The 19772-nt window shown below is 37.8% G+C and overlaps 2 protein-coding genes across 7 annotated transcripts in view; one reads left to right on the plus strand and one right to left on the minus strand.

Annotated features, from left to right (window-relative positions):
- DOCK1 (dedicator of cytokinesis 1) overlaps nt 1-19772 on the plus strand; it is a 323303-nt gene that overhangs the window by 107641 nt on the left and 195890 nt on the right. The gene's annotated exons all lie outside the window — the stretch shown is intronic.
- Nucleotides 1071-19772, minus strand: part of INSYN2A (inhibitory synaptic factor 2A) — a 50327-nt gene continuing 31625 nt past the window's right edge. For 2 of the 4 annotated variants that reach the window (XM_072871688.1, XM_072871689.1), the window contains exons 3-4: nt 15068-15139; nt 1071-4199 (exon numbers count right to left, since the gene is read on the minus strand). In XM_072871688.1, coding sequence (XP_072727789.1) covers nt 4016-4199; nt 15068-15139 — 256 coding nt within the window. In that variant the 3' untranslated portion in view covers nt 1071-4015. Of the gene's footprint in view, nt 4200-13720; nt 13859-15067; nt 15140-15277; nt 15364-19772 lie in introns of those variants that run through there. The other 2 variants (XM_072871690.1, XM_072871692.1) reach the window with 2 other exon arrangements.

A 19772-nucleotide genomic window follows, 5' to 3' on the forward strand; every position in this document is an offset into this window, starting at 1 on the left:
CAGAGCAGGGAACATGGCACTGATGTGGGAAGTGAATGCTCAGTCAAAGATAGCGGTGGATTCTCCATCCCTTGGGATCTTCAAGGCAGGATGTCCTTCTGGAAGGCAGTGAAATACAACTCTAAGTAAAATAGGAGTTATTGAGGGTCATGGGAGAGAGTTCTGGGGCTAATGTTATTTAGGAGTTGAAGCTAGATGGAAATTGTCTTTCTGTGCCTTAAAATCTGTGAAGTTTAGGGTTAATGGGTTCCAAAATGTTGGGGGGAGAGCCTCATTTTCTTCACTTCTACGATGTAAAAAAATCATACTTTGTTTTATTGAATTGCATGTTTTCTTGTCTTCAAAAAAACGTTTGAAATTATGTATTGCAAACTGATTTCACAGAAACTGAAGTGGTATTTGAATGACGGTCATGATTTTGTTCCATCACTAATACTGAGTTTTTTTTATGTTGTAAAATGTAATATCACCGATGCAGCAAATGGGTATGGAGTATGCCCTACCAGTGTTTATCGGAACAAACTGCATTCACCTAAACAAATTGACAGCAAATTTCTAGCACTCCAATTATTTTAATAAGCCACAGTTGTATTTTATGGATGCTGAAATAATACTAAAAATTGTCTCATGCAGTCTGTTTCATTCTACTAGAACAGAATTGTGTCGGTATAGCAGTTATATTTTTAGTGGCAATCCGGTTAACAAATTCCAGTAGTAATATATAATGCGTGCTATTATAGAGATGCTAAAGAAATGGTATAATCTAACAGCGTACTTGATTTGAAAGTGTTCATGAAAAATGAACCTATTTGATTTTGAAAAAGTGATTAACCTTTAAAACAGAGAGTGAAATTAAAGGCATAGACGGTGGTTTTGCATCTTAAGCAAGAAAAAGCAAACACTTTGTATCGATGGTAGGATTTTTCAGTTTTAATCATGATTTTTTTCAGTTTATCCTGATTTTTAAACTATTTTTACAGTGACTTTTTTTCTTTAAGAAAACAAGTGATACTCACATGAATAGTGTTTCCTAATAGTTCTAAAACAACGAATGTAAGTGTTGCCTAATGGAAGTTATACGGACTCAGAAAATAGCAAGTAATATAAAAATCACTGCAGTATTTATTGACTAAAAAGTATTTTTAAGCCTGATACGGGAGAAGTGCATATAGCAAATCAGTGTATGAAAGTGCATGGTATTGTCAGTGAATTCAGCAAAGCTACGATATGTGCCACATTGAAAGTAAAGATGCATTTTCTTTGTTATAATCTCCTACCTGCATTTTATAAGATCTTCTACATTAGGGTGAAAATAGCTTTGTCAGTCACATTTAACTAAAAGCTCTAAAGAATTAGGTTTTTCTCTCAGTGTCTATCTAACCTGAGCCTGAGTGATTCTAAATGTAATACAATATGATACATTTTACACACTTGCAAAAACATTTTATTACAAATTACATTGTATGGTACGATATAACACGATATGTAATTTTAAGCAAGACTATATGTATGTTAGCTTTTCCAGTTTTAAAAAAATGTAAAAAATTAAAAATTTGCAACTTCTTAAGAAAATAGCCTGGACATCTACAGAACACGCCGTGAGAACTTTCACTTTTAGCTCTTATATGTTTCACCAGTGAATTTTCCTCTATCATTTTAAAGGATTACAGAATACTGGTCTCCGTATGAGTCAGTAACCGCACATAAAAACAGTTCAGGTTTGTGTCGGAGTCCCTGCACACAAGAACGTTTAGAATAGGTTTATGGGAAAAGCTACTGATTCGGTGACACTAACGATTGGTAATTGATTGCCATTGAGAGATGCTTGATTTAATTTATTTAAAAAAAAAAAAAAAAAAACAAAACCAAAAACCAAACACTAGGCATGTTAGCATGGATGAGTTCATTAATTATTAACACTATTGTAAAATAATGCTGAATACTGTTGTGTTTGTGGTGTTATGGCTGTATTTGATATTTCTTTCTGTTTAGGAAAAAAAAAAATTTCTTGTTTGGAAATACTTGGGTTTCTAAAACATGTAGGATGGGCTGTCTTGTAAATGTTTTTATATTTTCAATTAAAAACTGTATAAAACACATGAAACACATTTTTTCCACATGAAACAATTGCACTTCCTTCCTGGTACACAGGATTCACCTTTTCTAATCCTTCAGCTTTCACAAAAGTATTTCAGGATATTGTTTGCTTATGTACAAGAACTCGTAGCCCTCTTGAAGGTTTACTGAAAAGGTGACTTTTTTCATTAGAGCATGCCAAAATTAGTTTTGAGATGGACACGACATCTTCTGCATTTCTGTTCCCACTTTAACTTTCTTTTCTCGCTCTTTGCTTTGCGGGGAAAAAGAAAGAAAGTTATTTTCCTCAAGTTTTTCAGTAATGGATTTGTTGCTGAGCTAAGAGGAAAAATAGTGTAAATGAAAACACTTCAAATTTATTTTAGTATGTGCAAACTCTTCTGCTAATGATTACATCTCTTCCACCTAAAGACTGAAGAATTTGTATCTTACTGATACTGCAGATACGCAGTTTTAAACCAAATTCTTAGTAAACCAGTTTGTCACATGACACTGTATGACTCAAATTATCTTAAATCCTTAAAAAAACCCAACCAATCAAAAAAAAAAAACCAACAAAAGGCCACTCCCTGGCCACTTCTAGCATGAGAAATTTTTCCACAAACGGTCATTCTAGATGCAAGTTTAATGACAGTAGCAAATACTTAAAGGAAAAAGTTGCAGTTTATAATTCAGAGCAAAACTGTAAGTGTCATTTAAAAAAAAAAAAAACAAACCAAAACCAAACAAAAAGCCCAAAACAAAACAAACAAAAAACCAGGAAAAAATTGATTCACATCTCTTCCCTAAGTGTGTTGGTTTAGCAAGTACAATTAATAGGTTGAGATCTAAATTAGAATATGTTGGGAAACCCATCTGAGAAGCTTAGTAAATAAATAGCATTTGAAATTACTGCTCCTTCCAAACAGGTTTCAAAGTGTAATGCATACTAGAAATTTTCTGGTGCCTTCTGCAATAGCATAAAGGTTTTCCAAAGAGTGTGTTACAAAAAGTAAATTATGGCAAGTGCCAACAATCCATAGAGCTTTTGTTCTGTTTGTGGGGTTGGGTTTTTTTTTTCTGTGCCAGAATGTGTCATTTAGACCTTTTGGGTACCAACAGACTGAAAGTGAGATCTAGGACAGATGATTGTCCCGTAGCCTTGACCCTGTCAGCTTGGTGTGGTTAAAGGCTTGTCCTGACTTTGGGAGGTTTCTGGCCGCTCACCCCTTGGAGATGAGCAGCAAGCTTGTTCGTCTGGTGATGAGGACATAGCTAAATTAGAAATGATGGTGCGTTGTCGAAATGTGGTAGCTTGGTTGAAGTCTACATCGCATGAAGGCAAATATACATATAGTCACATCTTAGAGATTATTCTTGGTCTTGGACCACATGAAAAATTGTGCTTTGTCCAGGATATATGTGCTGAAAACTGCACTCCCCAATCAACATGGATTTGTAAAACTGAAGACCACTGCAAGCATAAGACTTGCTTGCTTTTTTTTTTTCCCCCCTCGTTGTCGTTTAAAGACAATAAGCCAAACCCCCAAAAGGCTTTAAAACAATAGTGATATTTAGCTGTGTACAGGATGACAGCCTACAATTTAACAGGTTAGAATGTGACGCTTTCAGATCTAAGGGGGGGAAATAGTTTTACTTTCCATCTTTGTACAAATTTCATTTCAGGTTTTACATCCCACATTGGTGAACTGCAAATAAAAGTTGGCAAGGTATTATCTAACGCCTTGCTTCTGGACATTGGTTTATAGGTACAAAGGCCTTTTTGGTACATACGGTGAGAACTGAACGCTGCCGTAATGGTCAGAACTACATTGGCCGGTAACACTGATCAGTCTATGAAGATCCCGTTATAGATGATTGATAGAACTCCAAATATTTTTCAAAGAAGGCCTTGAACTCCACATGTAATGGACTTGGGTTAAAGGAACCAGAGTTTCCATCTTCCATGCTTTTTTGATTCAGTTTTGGATTTTTGCTTGGGAGTGGAGGAGTAGCTCTCCTGAGAATAAGGCAAAGGTGCAACCTGAGTTTCCTCAATTGGATGAAGTTTTCTCAAAACTGGCTGTAGTTTATCTTCTTGCTGTTTAAAATCCAATTCCACACTAAAAATGGGAAGAAAAAAGCAACTGGTTACTAATTATGATAGAAAGATTTCAATTAAGCCAACACCTGACACCAATATACAAGTGCTTCATTTATGAAATTAAGATACAAAATAAATGTTTAAATCAGATCACTGCAGTGAAGGGGGGGGGGGGGGGAGGGGAGGTCAAAAAAGGTCATATTGCAGAAGAAGAACAGGAATGGGATTGTGCAGACTTCTCCCTGCTGTTCAGGAGGGCCTGGAGGATTATGGTCGAAGTCCTGTGAAGTGACTGAAAGCTAGAAATAGTACTTTTTTCCCCCCATCTCTGTGGAGAAACGCTCTTTCAGAGCGCTCCCAGGCTCACATCTCCCTCCTGTCTGCGTGGTCTGGGAGGCAGCCAGGCACGTGCATCCTTGTGCTTTTGAGAAAAGCTGATGGGTTGGCCATAAGCAACAAGGCTGTCACGGCAATTTCTTTACCTTAGCTGTTTCTCGCAAGTTTTACCATGAGTTAGCTTAATTTCACCAAACGGCTGTCGTATGTGTATACTCGTATACACATGTGGAAAAAATAAAGAAATTACAAAAAAATTCTCTTTTACAATGCAACCCTTTAGCATATGCTGACAGCATCTAAACTGAGCCTTGCAATGAGGATAACAACATAAAATCTACTTGGTCCCTGCTGTAGATGACTGCTGAGACAAAAACATCTAATGATGTAGATCCATTTATTTAGCTGACCAGATCTGTAGGTAAAATAGGTAAAATGGAAAGAACCTGTTTCAATAGTAGCTAATATGTACTTGCTTGTTCCATTGCTACTAAAGTTTAATAGAAATAAGGGAAATAACTCATTTAAACTCTAAGCTTGCATTCAAAAAATATATACTGAAGCTCTAAAATACACCTGCTGAATTCTAAACACTGTGTCGGCTACAAAATCCTGCCAGCAGTTAAGAAACATAATGAAGATGAAATGATAACCCTTATTTCAACAGTGTGTGCTACAGGTCATTCAAGTTTACCATGTAAAACAAAGGAACCACATTATAAACATCAGCAAAAAGTTTAATTCTGTCTGATTATCGAAACCGAGTCTAGGCCACTTACAAATACCCTGAAACTTCATGGTTTCAGTTGCATTTGGTACAGCAGCTTCTGGCCACGTTCTGCACCGTGTCTTTCCATTCCAGCTTGTGCATTATACTGCAATGGGGCGCCTGGGTATCAGAGGATGAATTTAGAAGATAGGGTGAAATGAAGGGAATTTAGACACTGGGATTAATTTATTTCTTCCCTACCTTTTGCTTGATATTTTAAACCTAACGGTTAATGATTGAGGTGAAGATTGTGTGTGAATGCATCAGTTGGGACACTGGAGAGGTTGCCCCTTCACCTCTACGGCTGAGGTTCCTCGGGCTTTGCACTGACAACCTTTGCTGCTTCAGCACTGCATGAATATGAAGTTACTGTTCTTGGACATCAGTTCACTTTTAATAAGTATCAAATATGTTTTCTGAGATATTTCTGCCGTTGCTTATTTGGCATAAACCACTAGAAAAGTTAGGTCTACTCTTTCAGGCCTCATGCTCCCCGTGTAGTTCATCGAAGAAGAGATTTATTTTTTTTAAACTTTTGTTACGACTACTCCTGTCTACCTTAAGGTGAGTGGCGCCCCACCTTGAATGCATGCAAGCATACAGTACAAAACACCTGAAATCATTTCAGAAGAAATTCTCCAAGGAAGCTGGAATAGCAGAAATCATGGGAAATTTTGGTGGACTGCAGTGCCACAGCCTTTGCAAACTAAGCACAGAATAGCATCTAATACCATCTGATGATTTAGGTGGATTTTATTTTCCTCTTAGGGTGGAGGAGAGGGAATCAAAGATGCTAAGAGAAGTTTGGGATATTTTTGTGCTTTGGTTTTTTGAAGAGCTGCAGAGTCTGCCTACAAAGACTTCCAGGGAAGCCCTAGAAAGGGGTGCTGGAAAGGTGTAAGGTCTTTTTTTGCATCTGGCCGTGCCTAGGTTGGTGTTTGGTTGGTTTTGCATCTGGCTGTGCCTAGTTTAACTGTTAAACACATTCTGAGCAAAAGTGTCAGCATTTCAGGGGTTTGGAGTGATTTGGGTAAACTTTGTAAGAGTGGAGGAGAGAAATACATTAGGTAAGAGTTCAAATATTCAAAATATTTTCCCCACCTCCGTGTTGTTAAGCAGTAAAAAGACATTCCAGATCAAAGAAGATAATTTTTAAAATTTCAGCTATATGCTAGAACTAGACCTATGAATACTGAATTTGCAGGAGACAGCTGTGGTGGGTATCCTCTTACTGCAGAAGCACACTACAAGCCTACTGGTTAATCTAATATCCGTCCTTGTTAATGAAAGAACGATGCTATCTTCAACTTGGTAATGTGTTCTTGTTTGCAGTTTAGCTAGCAAAAAGCAGTTGGTTCGATAAGTGAGGCATTAATTTAGTGGTAAGATTGGGATATCGGTAGATTGTGAATGCCCCACCGCATAAATGCTTTCAGTAATACAGTGAGAGAATCTCGGCATGAAATAGATTCTTCTCCAAGAGCTCTCTAAATCTCATTTAAAGCGGTGTGCAAATCTGTGCAGAACTTGGCATATATTATAGTTGGTTTGTTTCTCAGTATAAATTTCGGAAAAAAAAAAGGGGCATTTCAGTTCTGGTATTGGCAGAGTTCATTTTTACTTCTTTCAAAATGTTATTCTTGAAGGGAAACTCTCTTAAGAGCTACTTGAAGTTGATGTAAAAGATAAATTGTTTTTAAAAAAAACCTTGCTGAACAGAATAACTTTTTTCATAATCAATTTCTATTAAAGATAGACCTCGAGAAAAAACGTCTTAGTTCTATTCCATATGACAAAAACCATGTTATTACCCTTTTCTACTGCATAAAACCGTTTGCAGCACAGTTCAGGCTGGCTTTCAGCTATTTACATCAAAATGAAATATTTTGCTTCTGAAGAGTATAAAGAGGATGAATGAAAACAGTCATATTATTTCAGCATTTGTAAGTGTAAATTTTGCAGAATAATTGATTGTTGTTTATCAAGATTAATTTGTCTAGCTTTGTAGGTGGTTTTAATGTAACCATTCCTTTCAGGCAAACGATTTGTTTGCTTGCAGACTTAGGTTTTAGTGTGTACCTGTTTGTGCTGCACTGATAAGACAAAACCCTTGTTCTGTAATTTTTCACATATCTTTCTAAATTAGCTATAGCTGACTGTATTTTTGGTTCTGAACTTTATATCAAACATATGAAATACTATTAAATTCCGCACATGTTACCTATTTGTATGACTTCTTTATGCTTTTGTTACAGAGCTGCAGATCCTTCCAAGTCTTGCATTCATGAACTTGATTTTGTCACCTGTCACACCTCTGACAATTTTGTTTTGCTTAGTGCTATTTTTGTATCCTACATATCTATAGGTTTCCGCTCAAAATGACCTTTTCTTGAAATATTCTCTATGCCATGTGGCTCTCTTCACTTTCAAACTTCATCTGTTTTTCTCTCTTCTTAAAGCCTCCCCATGATAACTCCATAAACTTAATTAGTGAGGACTATCTGTTCTTCTAGCATTATGCGTCATGAAGATTATAATTATTGGCTTCAGAAGCGTTTTTTTTCAGATGAAATAATAGTGTTTTTCAATAGACTGACAATTGTGAATAAGCCCTACAAAACCAAGAGACGAGTCTAAATATTATGTAATGCTAGTACCACACACATTTGCCTGACATATCTGATCAGGACATACTAAAAGTTCACTTACCTACAATACTGACAAATTTGGAACGTTACATTGGAGTTTCTCTATTTTCAATGCCTGTCTCAAATTCTTCCTGTGCCTGAAACTCCAGTGCAAATAGATAGGCTGCTTTTGTGAACAACTACAAGCAGTAAAATTTTGTCTGTGACATATTCTGCGTTTCTGTGTTTTCTCCCCAAAACAACTATATACTTAGAAGGTTTATAACAGAAACTTTACATTTTAGGGCAGTTGCCTGTGTATCAGTGTTTGCATAGATGTCATTCCCATGAAAATTTGGCCAAATAAAATCGAATAACAGACCTCTGAGAATTTTATTTTGATGTGCTCATTAAACACAGGCAAGAACTTTGTAATTAAAATCTCTGAAATTCCTTCACAGTGAGACAGGTCTAGTCCAGGACTGATCAAACATCTCTTTGCAGTTGCAGCTCTAAGTTACATTAGTCTGTGCTTGACTGAGCTCCGGAGTGCAGGACCCTGAGCCTGCTTTTTCTGTCATCTTGTTTTCTGCTGGGGACTGATACCAGTGCAAAGGGAACTCAAAATGAGATTAATTTTTAAAAAAATTTTTTTTTCTTCCTTCTTTTCCCATTTCCCAGATCCTGATGTTATTTATTGTACAGCGTGGATGTGCACTAAACTGACTGAGGAGCCTAGCTGAAACGTGAATCATGAGCTAATTTTGTCCCTAGGAAGTACCATTGACTTGCTATGGAAGTTGGCTTTATAGCGAATGAGGTAGTGTTGCAAAAAGGTAGAAGGTAACAGTAGGGCAGTTGAATGCTGCCTTGAAATCTATTTTTATACACGACTGTTAATTTTGGAATTGAAGTCAGCGGGAACCTCTGTGGGGTTTCTCTGTTTGTTTTACTTTGGGCTTAGTGTCCCCCAGCCTTTGCTTTTTGTATTTGTGAAATGGAGTTATTGTGTTCGGAAAACAATGAAGACTCGCATCCCGTAATAACGAGTTCCCCAGGACAAACTTGGAACAAAACTAATTTCTATGCAGAATTTGAATCATATTCAGGAAAGAAAGAGAAACAAAATCTATTGAATAGCTGCTCATCAGTGAAGGACTGTGTGCTCGGTGCCCGAAGCCCTAGGGCAGAGGAGTAAAGAACTGCCTGACTTTCTAATTGAGCGCTGACGGTGCAGTAGCACTGATCAACGCAGGGTTCCTTTGGCCTCCAGCCGTTCTCGGAGTCCTTGGAACATCGCGGAGGTGCTTTGGGGTTTGTGTGGCACAGTAAGCCTGTGTGCGCACGTGCTATGTAATGCCCGCGGGTGAAATCCAGTCCTTTAAGAGGTGTTATAACTATGTACGTAGGGCCCGCTGTATGATAAAGGGGGTGATGTAGAGACAGGGTGGACAATTGGGACACCTCAAGGGCATGCACCCAAGGTAGCCGACTTGCTCAGGCTGCTTCTTTCTGGCTATTCCCATCTTCTAAATCCTAGCGCTGTGGATTAGGGATTGGTGTGGTGGATTTTCTGGTTTTGTCTTCATGTTGTTTTAATGATTTTGAGAATATATGTTAATGAGTTTATTTTCTGCATGCTGGCAGTAGAGTGAACTTTTTCTAATTTTGTTGGTGTATAAGGGATCGAAAACAGAGCTTGAGGAGTCATAACCATTTGGTTTGAAGCATATGGACTGTGGGAGGGTATCTAGCAACAAGCTGAGAAATACGGATGGGTTTTCTTCTTTTCTAACACAGTCACACGTTATTAACATGAATCACTTTAAGACATTAGATGCTAATGATGTTGGTTACTTGTAAGATCGCTGAATCGGAATAATTCAGGTTCAGGACCGGGTTGCTGAGGGCTTTATCCACTTGTCCCTTGAAAGCTCCAAGGATGGAGCCTGCACAGGCTCTGGGCAGCCTGTCCCTCTGCTTTCTGCCTCAAGGGAAAACCTTTCTCCTTCTACTCAACCTGGGCCTTTCTCAATTCCGTTGACACCCGTTCTGTTTACCTTTTTATTACCTAGTTTGTAATGTTAAGGCCCAAATCCTGCAAGCATTTGTAGAGGGGCTTAACTCTTTGCATTTAAGTAGGCTAGGTGAAGCAGGACTCAAAGAATATCATAGTGTCTCCTTCTGGGTCATGTTAATTGGATGACATGGCATTAGTGCATGCCACGTCTTGGAAGAACGGGATCCAGATAAGCACTAATCACTCGCAAATTAGCTTAATACACTTTTAAGCAATCTCTGTTAAATTTCCTTTTTCAACCTGAAGATCACAAAGCATTGTCAGCGTTAGCAAGCCATTAAGATCCGTTTTTTCTACTAAGCATCTTACAGTCTAGAGATAAGATGAGAAAGAATGTAAGTTAATTAATGTGGGTAGGAAACAAAAAGATTATAATTGCTATTCTCATCATTTAGTTACCTGATTTTGCTCTACTGATGATATCTTAGGAATTCATGTCTGTTTGTCTTATTTTCACTTTGTATTGCCATATTTATTAATTGTAATAATTATCACTATATCTAACCTTTACAAGTGAACTACTTCCATCTGGGCTCTGTGCTAGCTAGTTAACTTGTACCACCATGATTTTAACCTGTTTCATTTGCCACTGTTGTATCAGGAGTTAAATTTCATTGATTCTATTGCTGTATTTTCTGTTGAATAGTTGGAGTGCACCTTAGAAGAACTTCAATATCAAAGACAAAATTAAATACTGAAAACCAGCATATATTAATTCAAAATTTCAAAGGAGTAAAAAGTAGCCAAACTAAGAGTCGACAGAGCTTTGAGTAGTTTTTCCCTCAAAGAATTACAGTAGTGTAGTCTTGATTTAAATTAGTTTGTTCCCCCTATGCAGAAATTGGCTAGTGATTTGATCTAGTAAAAAGTTTACTTCCAAAAGCTAAAGTAGTCTTGTAAAAGCTCCTGAGTACTTCTGACCTTTGTGACTAAAGGGAAGGCTAGCATGAATTCTTCAAGATGCTCCTTCACGGAAATAATTCACGATAAAGGCCTTAGAATAATGCACAAAATATTAAACAGAGGACTCATTTTTCTCATATAGATTTCTGTTCAAGGATTAAGATCCACACGGGATGGTAATTTAAACAGGAGCGGAAAGGGCAGTTCCACTAAAAGATAATCACAGAATAAAACAGGCTGTGAAGATTTCAGTCAACGTGGGTTTTGGGTGTTTTAGAATTGGTACAGTTTCTGCATATCAATGCAATTTCTTCTTAAGAGCAAGATTTTGCTAGACTTCAGTATTTAAGTTGACTTTGTCCTGACAATATACCCTAATAAAACTTACTCGAGCTTTAAAATTTTCAATGGTGAATCTATGTTAGTTTGTAAAAGAAAGATGTCAAAGTTTGTTTGTCTTTTGTTTGTAAATTTGTCTTTGAGTTTGTAGATGATTTTGAGCCTGTTTTGTGACCTCGGTTTATGAGGTATTGATGCTAATGGAATAGATTAACATTTGATACAGATTAACATTTGATAAAATGGTTGTTTATTTTTACTACTTAATCACATTTTTTACTACTATTTTAAATACTGTCTGGAAATTACTCTAAAGACACCATGCTGAATACTTTTTATTGACTGTTTTAGACTATGACTATGTAGTGGGGACTTTATATTCAGGCTTTAAAACCTACAGCGATGGTGCTGCCCAAGAGAAGTTTTTCTGCTGTGTTTGAGCCTAGAGCTCCATAAGACACAGCACAACTGATGCTGTCCTTACCAGAATCCTCGTCACCGTAGGCTGGTGAAGCCTTCGGGGTGATGACTCGAGCCTTTCCCCCTCTTCAGAGTAGGGACTAACTGGGTATTTAATTGGGAGTGGAAGCAGTGAATCGACGTGTGCTGCAGTGAGGGCGTGCAGTTAACGTGGCTCGACTTGTGCGGTGCAGGAAGGTGGCTGTGACTCCTGCGGCTGAAATGTCTGTCCAGTTCTTGAATGTATTTCTCATCGCAGAAATAAGTTGAATTTTGAGGGAAATGGGGAATCAAATTTAGATGTGTTTCTTCTCCTACTGATTTCTAGAGCACTTTACGTTTTTGGTGCCTTGTCTTTTTAATAGCGTTTAATGTTTGACCAGTTTCCTATTTATTAAAAAAACCCGAGAAACTAACCTGGTTTTCCTTTTTTCTTTAATACTTAGAACTATATATTCTTTTCAATACAAAACCAAAATAATATAGATTTAGAATCTTAGCAAAAAATGTAGATTTCATATGCAAAATAATTGTATCCTCAAAAACCTATTCTGAGAATGTTTACTAACATTATTGGCATTTTTGATACTAAAAAGCAGATAAAATCCCCTTAAAGCACAACAGTGTTTTTTGTCACCTTCTACACTGTCTCTAGCTTTTTTGCTACATCGTATTAATATTCTAAAAAGTCATCTTGACGGGAAAGAATTTAATTACATTGATTGTTTCTGCATTCTAGCGTCTCATCTGTGCTATACTTAACTTTACAGGATGCAGTTGGGTAGTCAGCAGGGCAACTTAATCGTTCCTCTAAGATGCTGTTTTGCTGCAGTTGAAAAGTTTGAAAGAGCTCTGAATATTTTTTTTAATGTTACTGTGTTCAAAATTGAATCATATTAAAAGAAAAACCAAAACGTAAATTATTGAAAAGTTAAGGTTTTCTCTTGAAATTCTTGGTTTGTCCCATAAGGGTGTTGGTTATATTTTTCTGAGGTCTCCCCTATCTACTACGTGGGTGAAAGAGCTCAAGACTGAGGAGGGTCCAGAATAGGAGCGTGTTGGAAAAGCAGTCTGTGGAACATGAAGTAGGTCAGCCAGGATGATCCTCTGGTCTGAGACACGACATTTACTGACAGCTTGCAGGGTCCAGTGCCCACAGAGATACCCAGGTTTTCAGTGCATCTTGAATGGTTTAATCTGAGTTTTAATTTCTGTTCCTAAAAGGTGTTTTGTCTTAAAGAGAAATCACGTAACTCTATGCAGCGCTTGTTGTGCAAACCCTTTGCAAAAGCGCGGCGTGTATCATCGCATCTAGATTTAAGAGTAGCTTTAGCATCCTTACTAGTGAAATGCCGCACTTCTTTCAGAGGTTTCAGCACTGTATTTGACTTGTGGAGGAGCAGAAGCTCCTCCAAGGCAGTTTGTCTTAGTGGTAGTTTTATCAGTGAATTTCTCTTTTATCCTTTCTGGCTACTTATCTTGTCTTAGTCATTCAGTCTTCTCGTGGTTCCCCTGTTTTGCACTGTCTTCTGGTTTTGGACTTCTTGCTTGCAGCATATATTCTCCTAATCTGTCAAAAAGCTGAGCTGATTTTTGCTAAAACTTCCCCTGGAAACATTGCTTTAGGCAAGTGCCCGGTGTCGATAGCTTCAGTCCAAATGGCTATTCTGGTGGGAAATACTGAAGAGCTAGACCTGCCTTCTACGCTGTCAGTCGATCGGTAGGGCAACACTTGAAATCTGCATTTCTGGACTCATTTCATTTGCAGTGAGTGTAAGAGGTAGAAACTGGAAGGTTCCTTAACTTTAAATCTGCTGATTAGAAATCAAGATTTAAAAAAATTTCCAATTGGATTTTTTTAGCTAATGAAACAAAAATAGTTTCCCTGAGAGAAGTGTGCTGTGTTGTACCTTCCCAGGTTGCCCTGAGCAGGAAATGGCACAGGGGTGAGCTCAGAAAAAGGGAGGCTTTGGTTATTTATATGCTTCTAAACACTGCTCTAAGGGACGGAAAAATTAATTGGTTCCTTCCCCTGCACGGAACAGCATTGTTCCCTTTTCTAGTTAGCTGGTAAGTAGAAAAGATGGACTTGACGTTTTCCATCCGTCTTTCCTTCACTTCTAGGCAGCTAGGAGATAATATATAAATAGCTCCAGGTCTTCTGCCTAAATCGGAGACCAAGTAGAGAATCAAGGGGTGAAGGGGGAAATCCTACGCTTTTCAGACCCTGCCAACATTTGTACCTTAATTTTAGTTTGTATCTTTACTGTAATTAGTAGTCACCTTTATACATTTTCATCTGTACTATATTGCCTGATTTTCTGAAATACTCTAACAGTGAGATGCATTTGTTTTCATCTTACCTGCAACACATGAAAATACTCAGTTGTTTTTTTATTAAGACTCCAGTGGAGGAGGACAATTAAGTTGTCAGTATGAAACGCATTATCAGACTCATGATGGCTTCACGTCATGCCCACTGCCTATCTGTTATTCCTTCACCGTAATATAGTACGTGCCAAAATGGGTCCCTCGGCTGATAACTGTAGGAGGGGAATCTCTGCTTTAGAGAAATAAGAAGCGGTACCCTTTCACCTTTTGCACCTGACCTGTTTCCAGTGAGTAAACTCCAAGTATGTCTGAAGGAGAGATTGTAGCAAGTATGGGCAGTCTTTAACAAAACCTGTAAGCAGTTTGTAATTTTTTATCTGTTGGACAGTAATGAACAAACCTGTATTCACCTTGCAGAACCGTACACCGTCCCAGCAGATCTGCTAAAGGAGCTTTTGGGACACGTACAGCAAGTCTTCACTTGTGTGTTGCATAAAGACTGCAAATACCCCATTTAAACAACTTAGTGGTGCTCTTCGTGTTGGGCAGGACGTATTTGCCATGCACGTTTTAAAACTTTTTCACTAATGTAAAAGTACATAAAAGCCTGGGTAGCAGCATCATTTTACTGCTAAAACTGTCTAGATTGAATCTGGTTCTCTTTGCTATAAACTCTCTCTGTCAAAAGCACTTTCTGAGTCCAGTTGTTACTGCTAGAGAAATTTGAAGTATGTTGCCTTGTTGGACAGAAAATGCTAAATATCTCTAGCTATGTGAAAGTGAAGCTCACACCTTGTAACACTTCACATCCAAAAGCTACAGCACTAGTACTGACCACAATCATCTATTTTTGAATTGAAAATTTTAGGCTTGGAAACAAGTGTCTGTTGAATTTAATCAATTTAGTGATAGTAAATTTATTTTCTGTTTTTAAACTGCTTTCCTGTTATTGAAAAATCAGGGCTAACAATTGATCTTGCATTAGTGAATAAATCATTACTTTCACCCAGGAAAAAGTGGGAATATTAGTATTTTTAACCTACCTATAGATAATACATGCACTGTTCCTGCATGTGTCGCAATTAGCCGTGTCTTGACCAGTCCGATATGAAAGCCTACAAAGACAAGAACACGAGGTCATTAAAAAGTAATTTGTTTTAACATGTTTTTGCCTTCTGTGATACTTTTCATAGAAAACAGAACTTCAGGATTTTTTTTTTTAAACTTTATTATTGAATATAAAAACGTAGCCATTGGGAAAACAGGATCAAAAATAGCATATTCAGCTTCACTGAACAATCAGAAGATGGTGTTATTTTGGAAAATGAGTCTTTAATGACTGCAAGAAGAAAAGAAAAGATTTACTTCTGTTATACTTTTGTAAATTAAAAGGGAAAACAACAAGGAAACCAAGTTATGCAAACCTCCTTTTGCATGAAGCTGCTCTGTACCAAAGTGATGAACCATCACTGTAAACAGACACGTTTACAGTTTCCACAGACGCGACAGTGCTGGTTTGTGGGTTTTTTTCCTGCTTTCTCAAATACATGAGGCTTTTCCTAGTTATTGGTGGAGGTATAGAATGTAATACTGGAAAATGGCATCTATTTAGAAATTTTGTCCCTCAGCTATGAGGTCTGAAGATCTGTTGTAGGGAAGTTTATGTCTTAAAAGGAAGAAAATGCCATTTAAATCACAATTCCTGTACTCAGCTAGCCTACGCCTATGCTTTGTCACACCTGGGTTTGAAGTCTGCTACAGCAGTATCTCTTAATTTACCTATGGATTGTCTCTGACTTGGTCAATTTGAATTAAAAAGAGTTTCTTAAAGTATGCAAGTGCTTTTTTTGTACATAGAAATTTCATTAAAATAAATGTATTAGAAAGTTTACAATGAAAATTCCTAAGTTAATATTTATGTAGTAGTACTTACTTCCTTTTGTTGTAAAATCACAAACTTAGACTCTTGAAGTTATTTCCAGTTGGTGTAACAATCCAGACTAGTATCTGCCAATTTTCTTCATAGTTGTTTTTAAAAGAAATGGGTAAATACCTCATCCGTGGAAGTTTAAAGATGTGGAATATAGATCTGTTCAGGGTTACTTAAGGGAATGCTTCTGGAGTCAGGCTCTACCCTGCAGCCTGGGACCTTCCTCACCCAAACAGGTCAACTACTTGACCTCCAATAATGTGGTGTTAGCTTTGCTTGGCAGGGCACCTTCTCTGCTTCCCTGACACGGTAACAATAATGAAAAATCCACCAACCTTGACTTAATTTTTATGTGACAAAATATGAAACCTATATAATCTAAAGTATTAATGGGAAATGATACACAAACCATTTAGTGTGCCTGTCCCTAAGATGGAAAATCAGCATTTCCTCAATGCCGCGGGCTAGCTATTTATCTTAGTGAACATACTGTTTTCTTTGAAAATAATCATCTGGTCTTGTGTCACTTTACTGTTTTAAAGGTTTGAATACTGGTTTAAAAGTTTATTACGTTACTTACAAATATATTATATAAACTTGTACCTTTGAGAAAGAAATTTACTGGTGTGAACTTGAAGGCAGAGAGTTTGTTAGACCAAGCTTTTCTTGACGGCTGACATTTCTACTCCACTCCGATTACTTCGATTATCAACCGTTTGGGGTGGCATCGTGGCAAAGTGCTCTGGGCCTGTGAATACAGCTCCTCGGCACAGCGGTAGCACAGGTAGCAGTTCATAATAGGGTTGAATCTACTTCTTTTATAATAAAGACTTTTTCTCCTTCTGAAAGCAAAATGCAAGGTAGAGTTCTTCCTGTTCTAGTTTGTTAGTTGAAGAGGGCTTGGAACACTAGGGATTTGAAACTTGGTATCAAGTGGTACGTCAGTGGCCTCAGAAATAATCTTTATTCAGAGGAACATACTCAAATTACCTAGATTGCGAAATTTTAACACAACAGAAAAGCGAGATGTGCAAAAGAACTTCTACAAAGCAGAATGTCTGTATTATGTACTATTCCTTATGGGAAAAAACCAGTACTGGTTTATATTGGATTATACTTACTTTTTATGCTCTCTAAGAGGGGTGAGGTGGTATCTGTTTTTCAATTCCCCTTTTTAAATCTTTTGGAAGTTGACATTCACACTGTCACCACGCTGTTAAACTTGGACTTGTAAAATGTTCTTTCCAAGCTATTGATCACGTACCAAAAACTCTTACTAAAGATACAACCTTTAAAGTTTACAGGTCAGTTGATGAAAGCCTTTTACTTGCTGAGGAGATAAAGGGTAGTTAATATAACCGCCTGCAGAGGAATACAGCACAGTTGTCCAAGTGCCTCTTTATGGGTAAAGACATAAAGACACTGCGTTGGGTGCCAGGTTGGGGTTTTTTCTCATTAGTTTCCAGTTGGGACATTTTCACTCATCTTTGTACACCTGCAAACTACCATTCAAAGGCACAGTTAATTATCTGGCTCGCAGACTAACGACCTCCTCCTCTCCGCCAGTCTCTCCTGTTTCTGCACCGTGCTGCAGGGTTTATGCCATTCACATTTGGCCTGCCTCTCTGCTCTGCTGTTTGAGAAATAATTTAATATTTTTTTTAAATGATTTTTTTCAAAGTCCAGTGTTTACGAAAACAAATTGTAGTATCCATGTTATTTATCCTGCTACTACCTGTCCCCGTTATCCTGGATTGCTGTGAGATGAGCCCTGTGACAAAGAGCAACAGTGACTACTTCTTATTTGTGAAGTTCCTTAGCAAAATGGTTGGTGGTTGTATTTTAGGGACGTGCCTGGTGCTCTGAGGGATTCACCCTAAAAGAGCGAGGTTTCTGGTGGCAGTTGTAAAAGCAAGGTGGCCAGGTCATCTGTTCACAGTGAAGCTCCACAAGTCTTTATTTTTATTTTTCCCCCTGATTGGGGTGTCTGAGAACCATGGCTTTCACTGCGGCACTGGGAAAAGGTGAGAATTTTTTGTTTGAAAGAGAAGGGAGGATGAGGAGTGTTCCTGTGTGTGCTGAAAACCATGAGTGGAGAAGAGGAGGGATAAACCAGAGCCCGCAGGACAAATCTGCAGTGGTGGCGTATCCCAGTGCTAGCCCATTCAATCTGGCACAGAACTTAGAAACACTTCAGCAAGAAGTCATGTGGGATTAAAGCCAAATAAACATAGTGCAGTATTAAAAATTATACAGTTATGTCTCTGAATCCTTACCTTCCCTGTACGCTCACACCTGTAAACCAGAAGTATGTGTCTGGTCACTGTCTTAGTTACTGTGATGGTTTACCAACCAGTTTCCACCAGCACCACACCCATCTTAACAAAATAGTAGTATTTTAGTTGTGATAAACTCACCAAATGCTGGTAGGCCAGTTACTTATTTAGCAAAAGCCATAGTATATTTGGTCTTAATGTGGATGTGTCAGTTCTGTCATGAACTACAGCCCTGCTTCCATAACTGGCAGTGGTTTTGACATCTTATTAAAAAGAAGGTGTCTCATAGACTTTAGGTTAATAAACTGTCTTTCTCAAAATTGAGTTTTCAGTATTTTATTTAAATTAGTTTCTAAGGCATATGATAATCTGTAAATGCCCAATAATTCCTGACTTTCAAATACTTTAAAAACCTATTTCCTAGTTGATGGTATAAGGCAGACTCGTTAAGCTGATGAAAATGGTCCTTTGATATAACTATTTAAAAATGATATGATATTTGGATGGTCAGTTTGAAATCCTGATTTCTCAGCTTACACGTTCAGCACTGCTTGGTTTTAGCATCATTGTCATTCACAAACTGTGCTGTTTACGGTGATGCTTTTTGTTTTCCAGTTGGATGTAATTTATGATGAACTTTTCTTAAAGCATCATTTTCTGTATTGAATGTGTTCAGCTTTTCAGAGATGATTTTCCTTTCAAACTACGGATTTAGTAATGTTGCCTTCTTTGTAAGCCCCGAGAACGCTACATGGCGTCACAGTCTTTGGTTTCCATAAGGCAGTTTGATAGCTCCTTAGCCAGGACTGTGTTGTGTGAGTGTTAGTACAGTATAAATTCAATTATTTCTATATAAATTAAACTCTTCATGAAAGAATTCTGTTGTTGACACCCCAGGGCTTTGGACTTTCACTTTCTTGTTTTCGCATATTTATCTACATAAACACTTGCATGGAATTCATCTACTTCATGCCAGCAAAGATTTTACTATTGGCATAGCGTCTCCATGTAAATGTTAGGCAATGAAGTTGATTTGCAGTGCAGGCTTAGTGACAAATAGAGCTTCCTATCGGCGTGAACTGCTAGAAACAGTTTGCGAGTGCGGCCTGGATAGCCGGTTCAGGAGAGCTGAGTCCTGGGTGATTATGCTTTCCTTGTGAGATGGAGTATTCTGGATAAGCTACTTTTTTCCCCTCCCCTTAAAAATAATTTTAAGGGTATTCCCTTAAAGCAGGAGAGCTCAGGTTAGAGACCAGTAACTTTTTTCTTCATTGGTAAACTGCTCGGTGTTTTTCTGGAAGAGTAAATCCTGTAAAATGCGAAGTTTTTCATAGAACAAAGATTCCTACAGAAAATTTGTCTTCTTTTTAGAGAAAGGAAAGTTGGTTTTGGTCTGTCTTAGATCCAAAGTGGAGTGTTTCACTTTGTACTGAGTGAAATGCCTGGGAGCCGGGAGTTCCCCCCAGGCTACGACTCCCATGGGCAATGTACTTTACATAAAAACAATCTCAGCATTAAGCCTCGCAGCTCATTTTACCAATC

This window comes from Ciconia boyciana, chromosome 8 (assembly GCF_034638445.1).
Source record: "Ciconia boyciana chromosome 8, ASM3463844v1, whole genome shotgun sequence".
Taxonomy (NCBI): Eukaryota; Metazoa; Chordata; class Aves; order Ciconiiformes; family Ciconiidae; genus Ciconia; species Ciconia boyciana.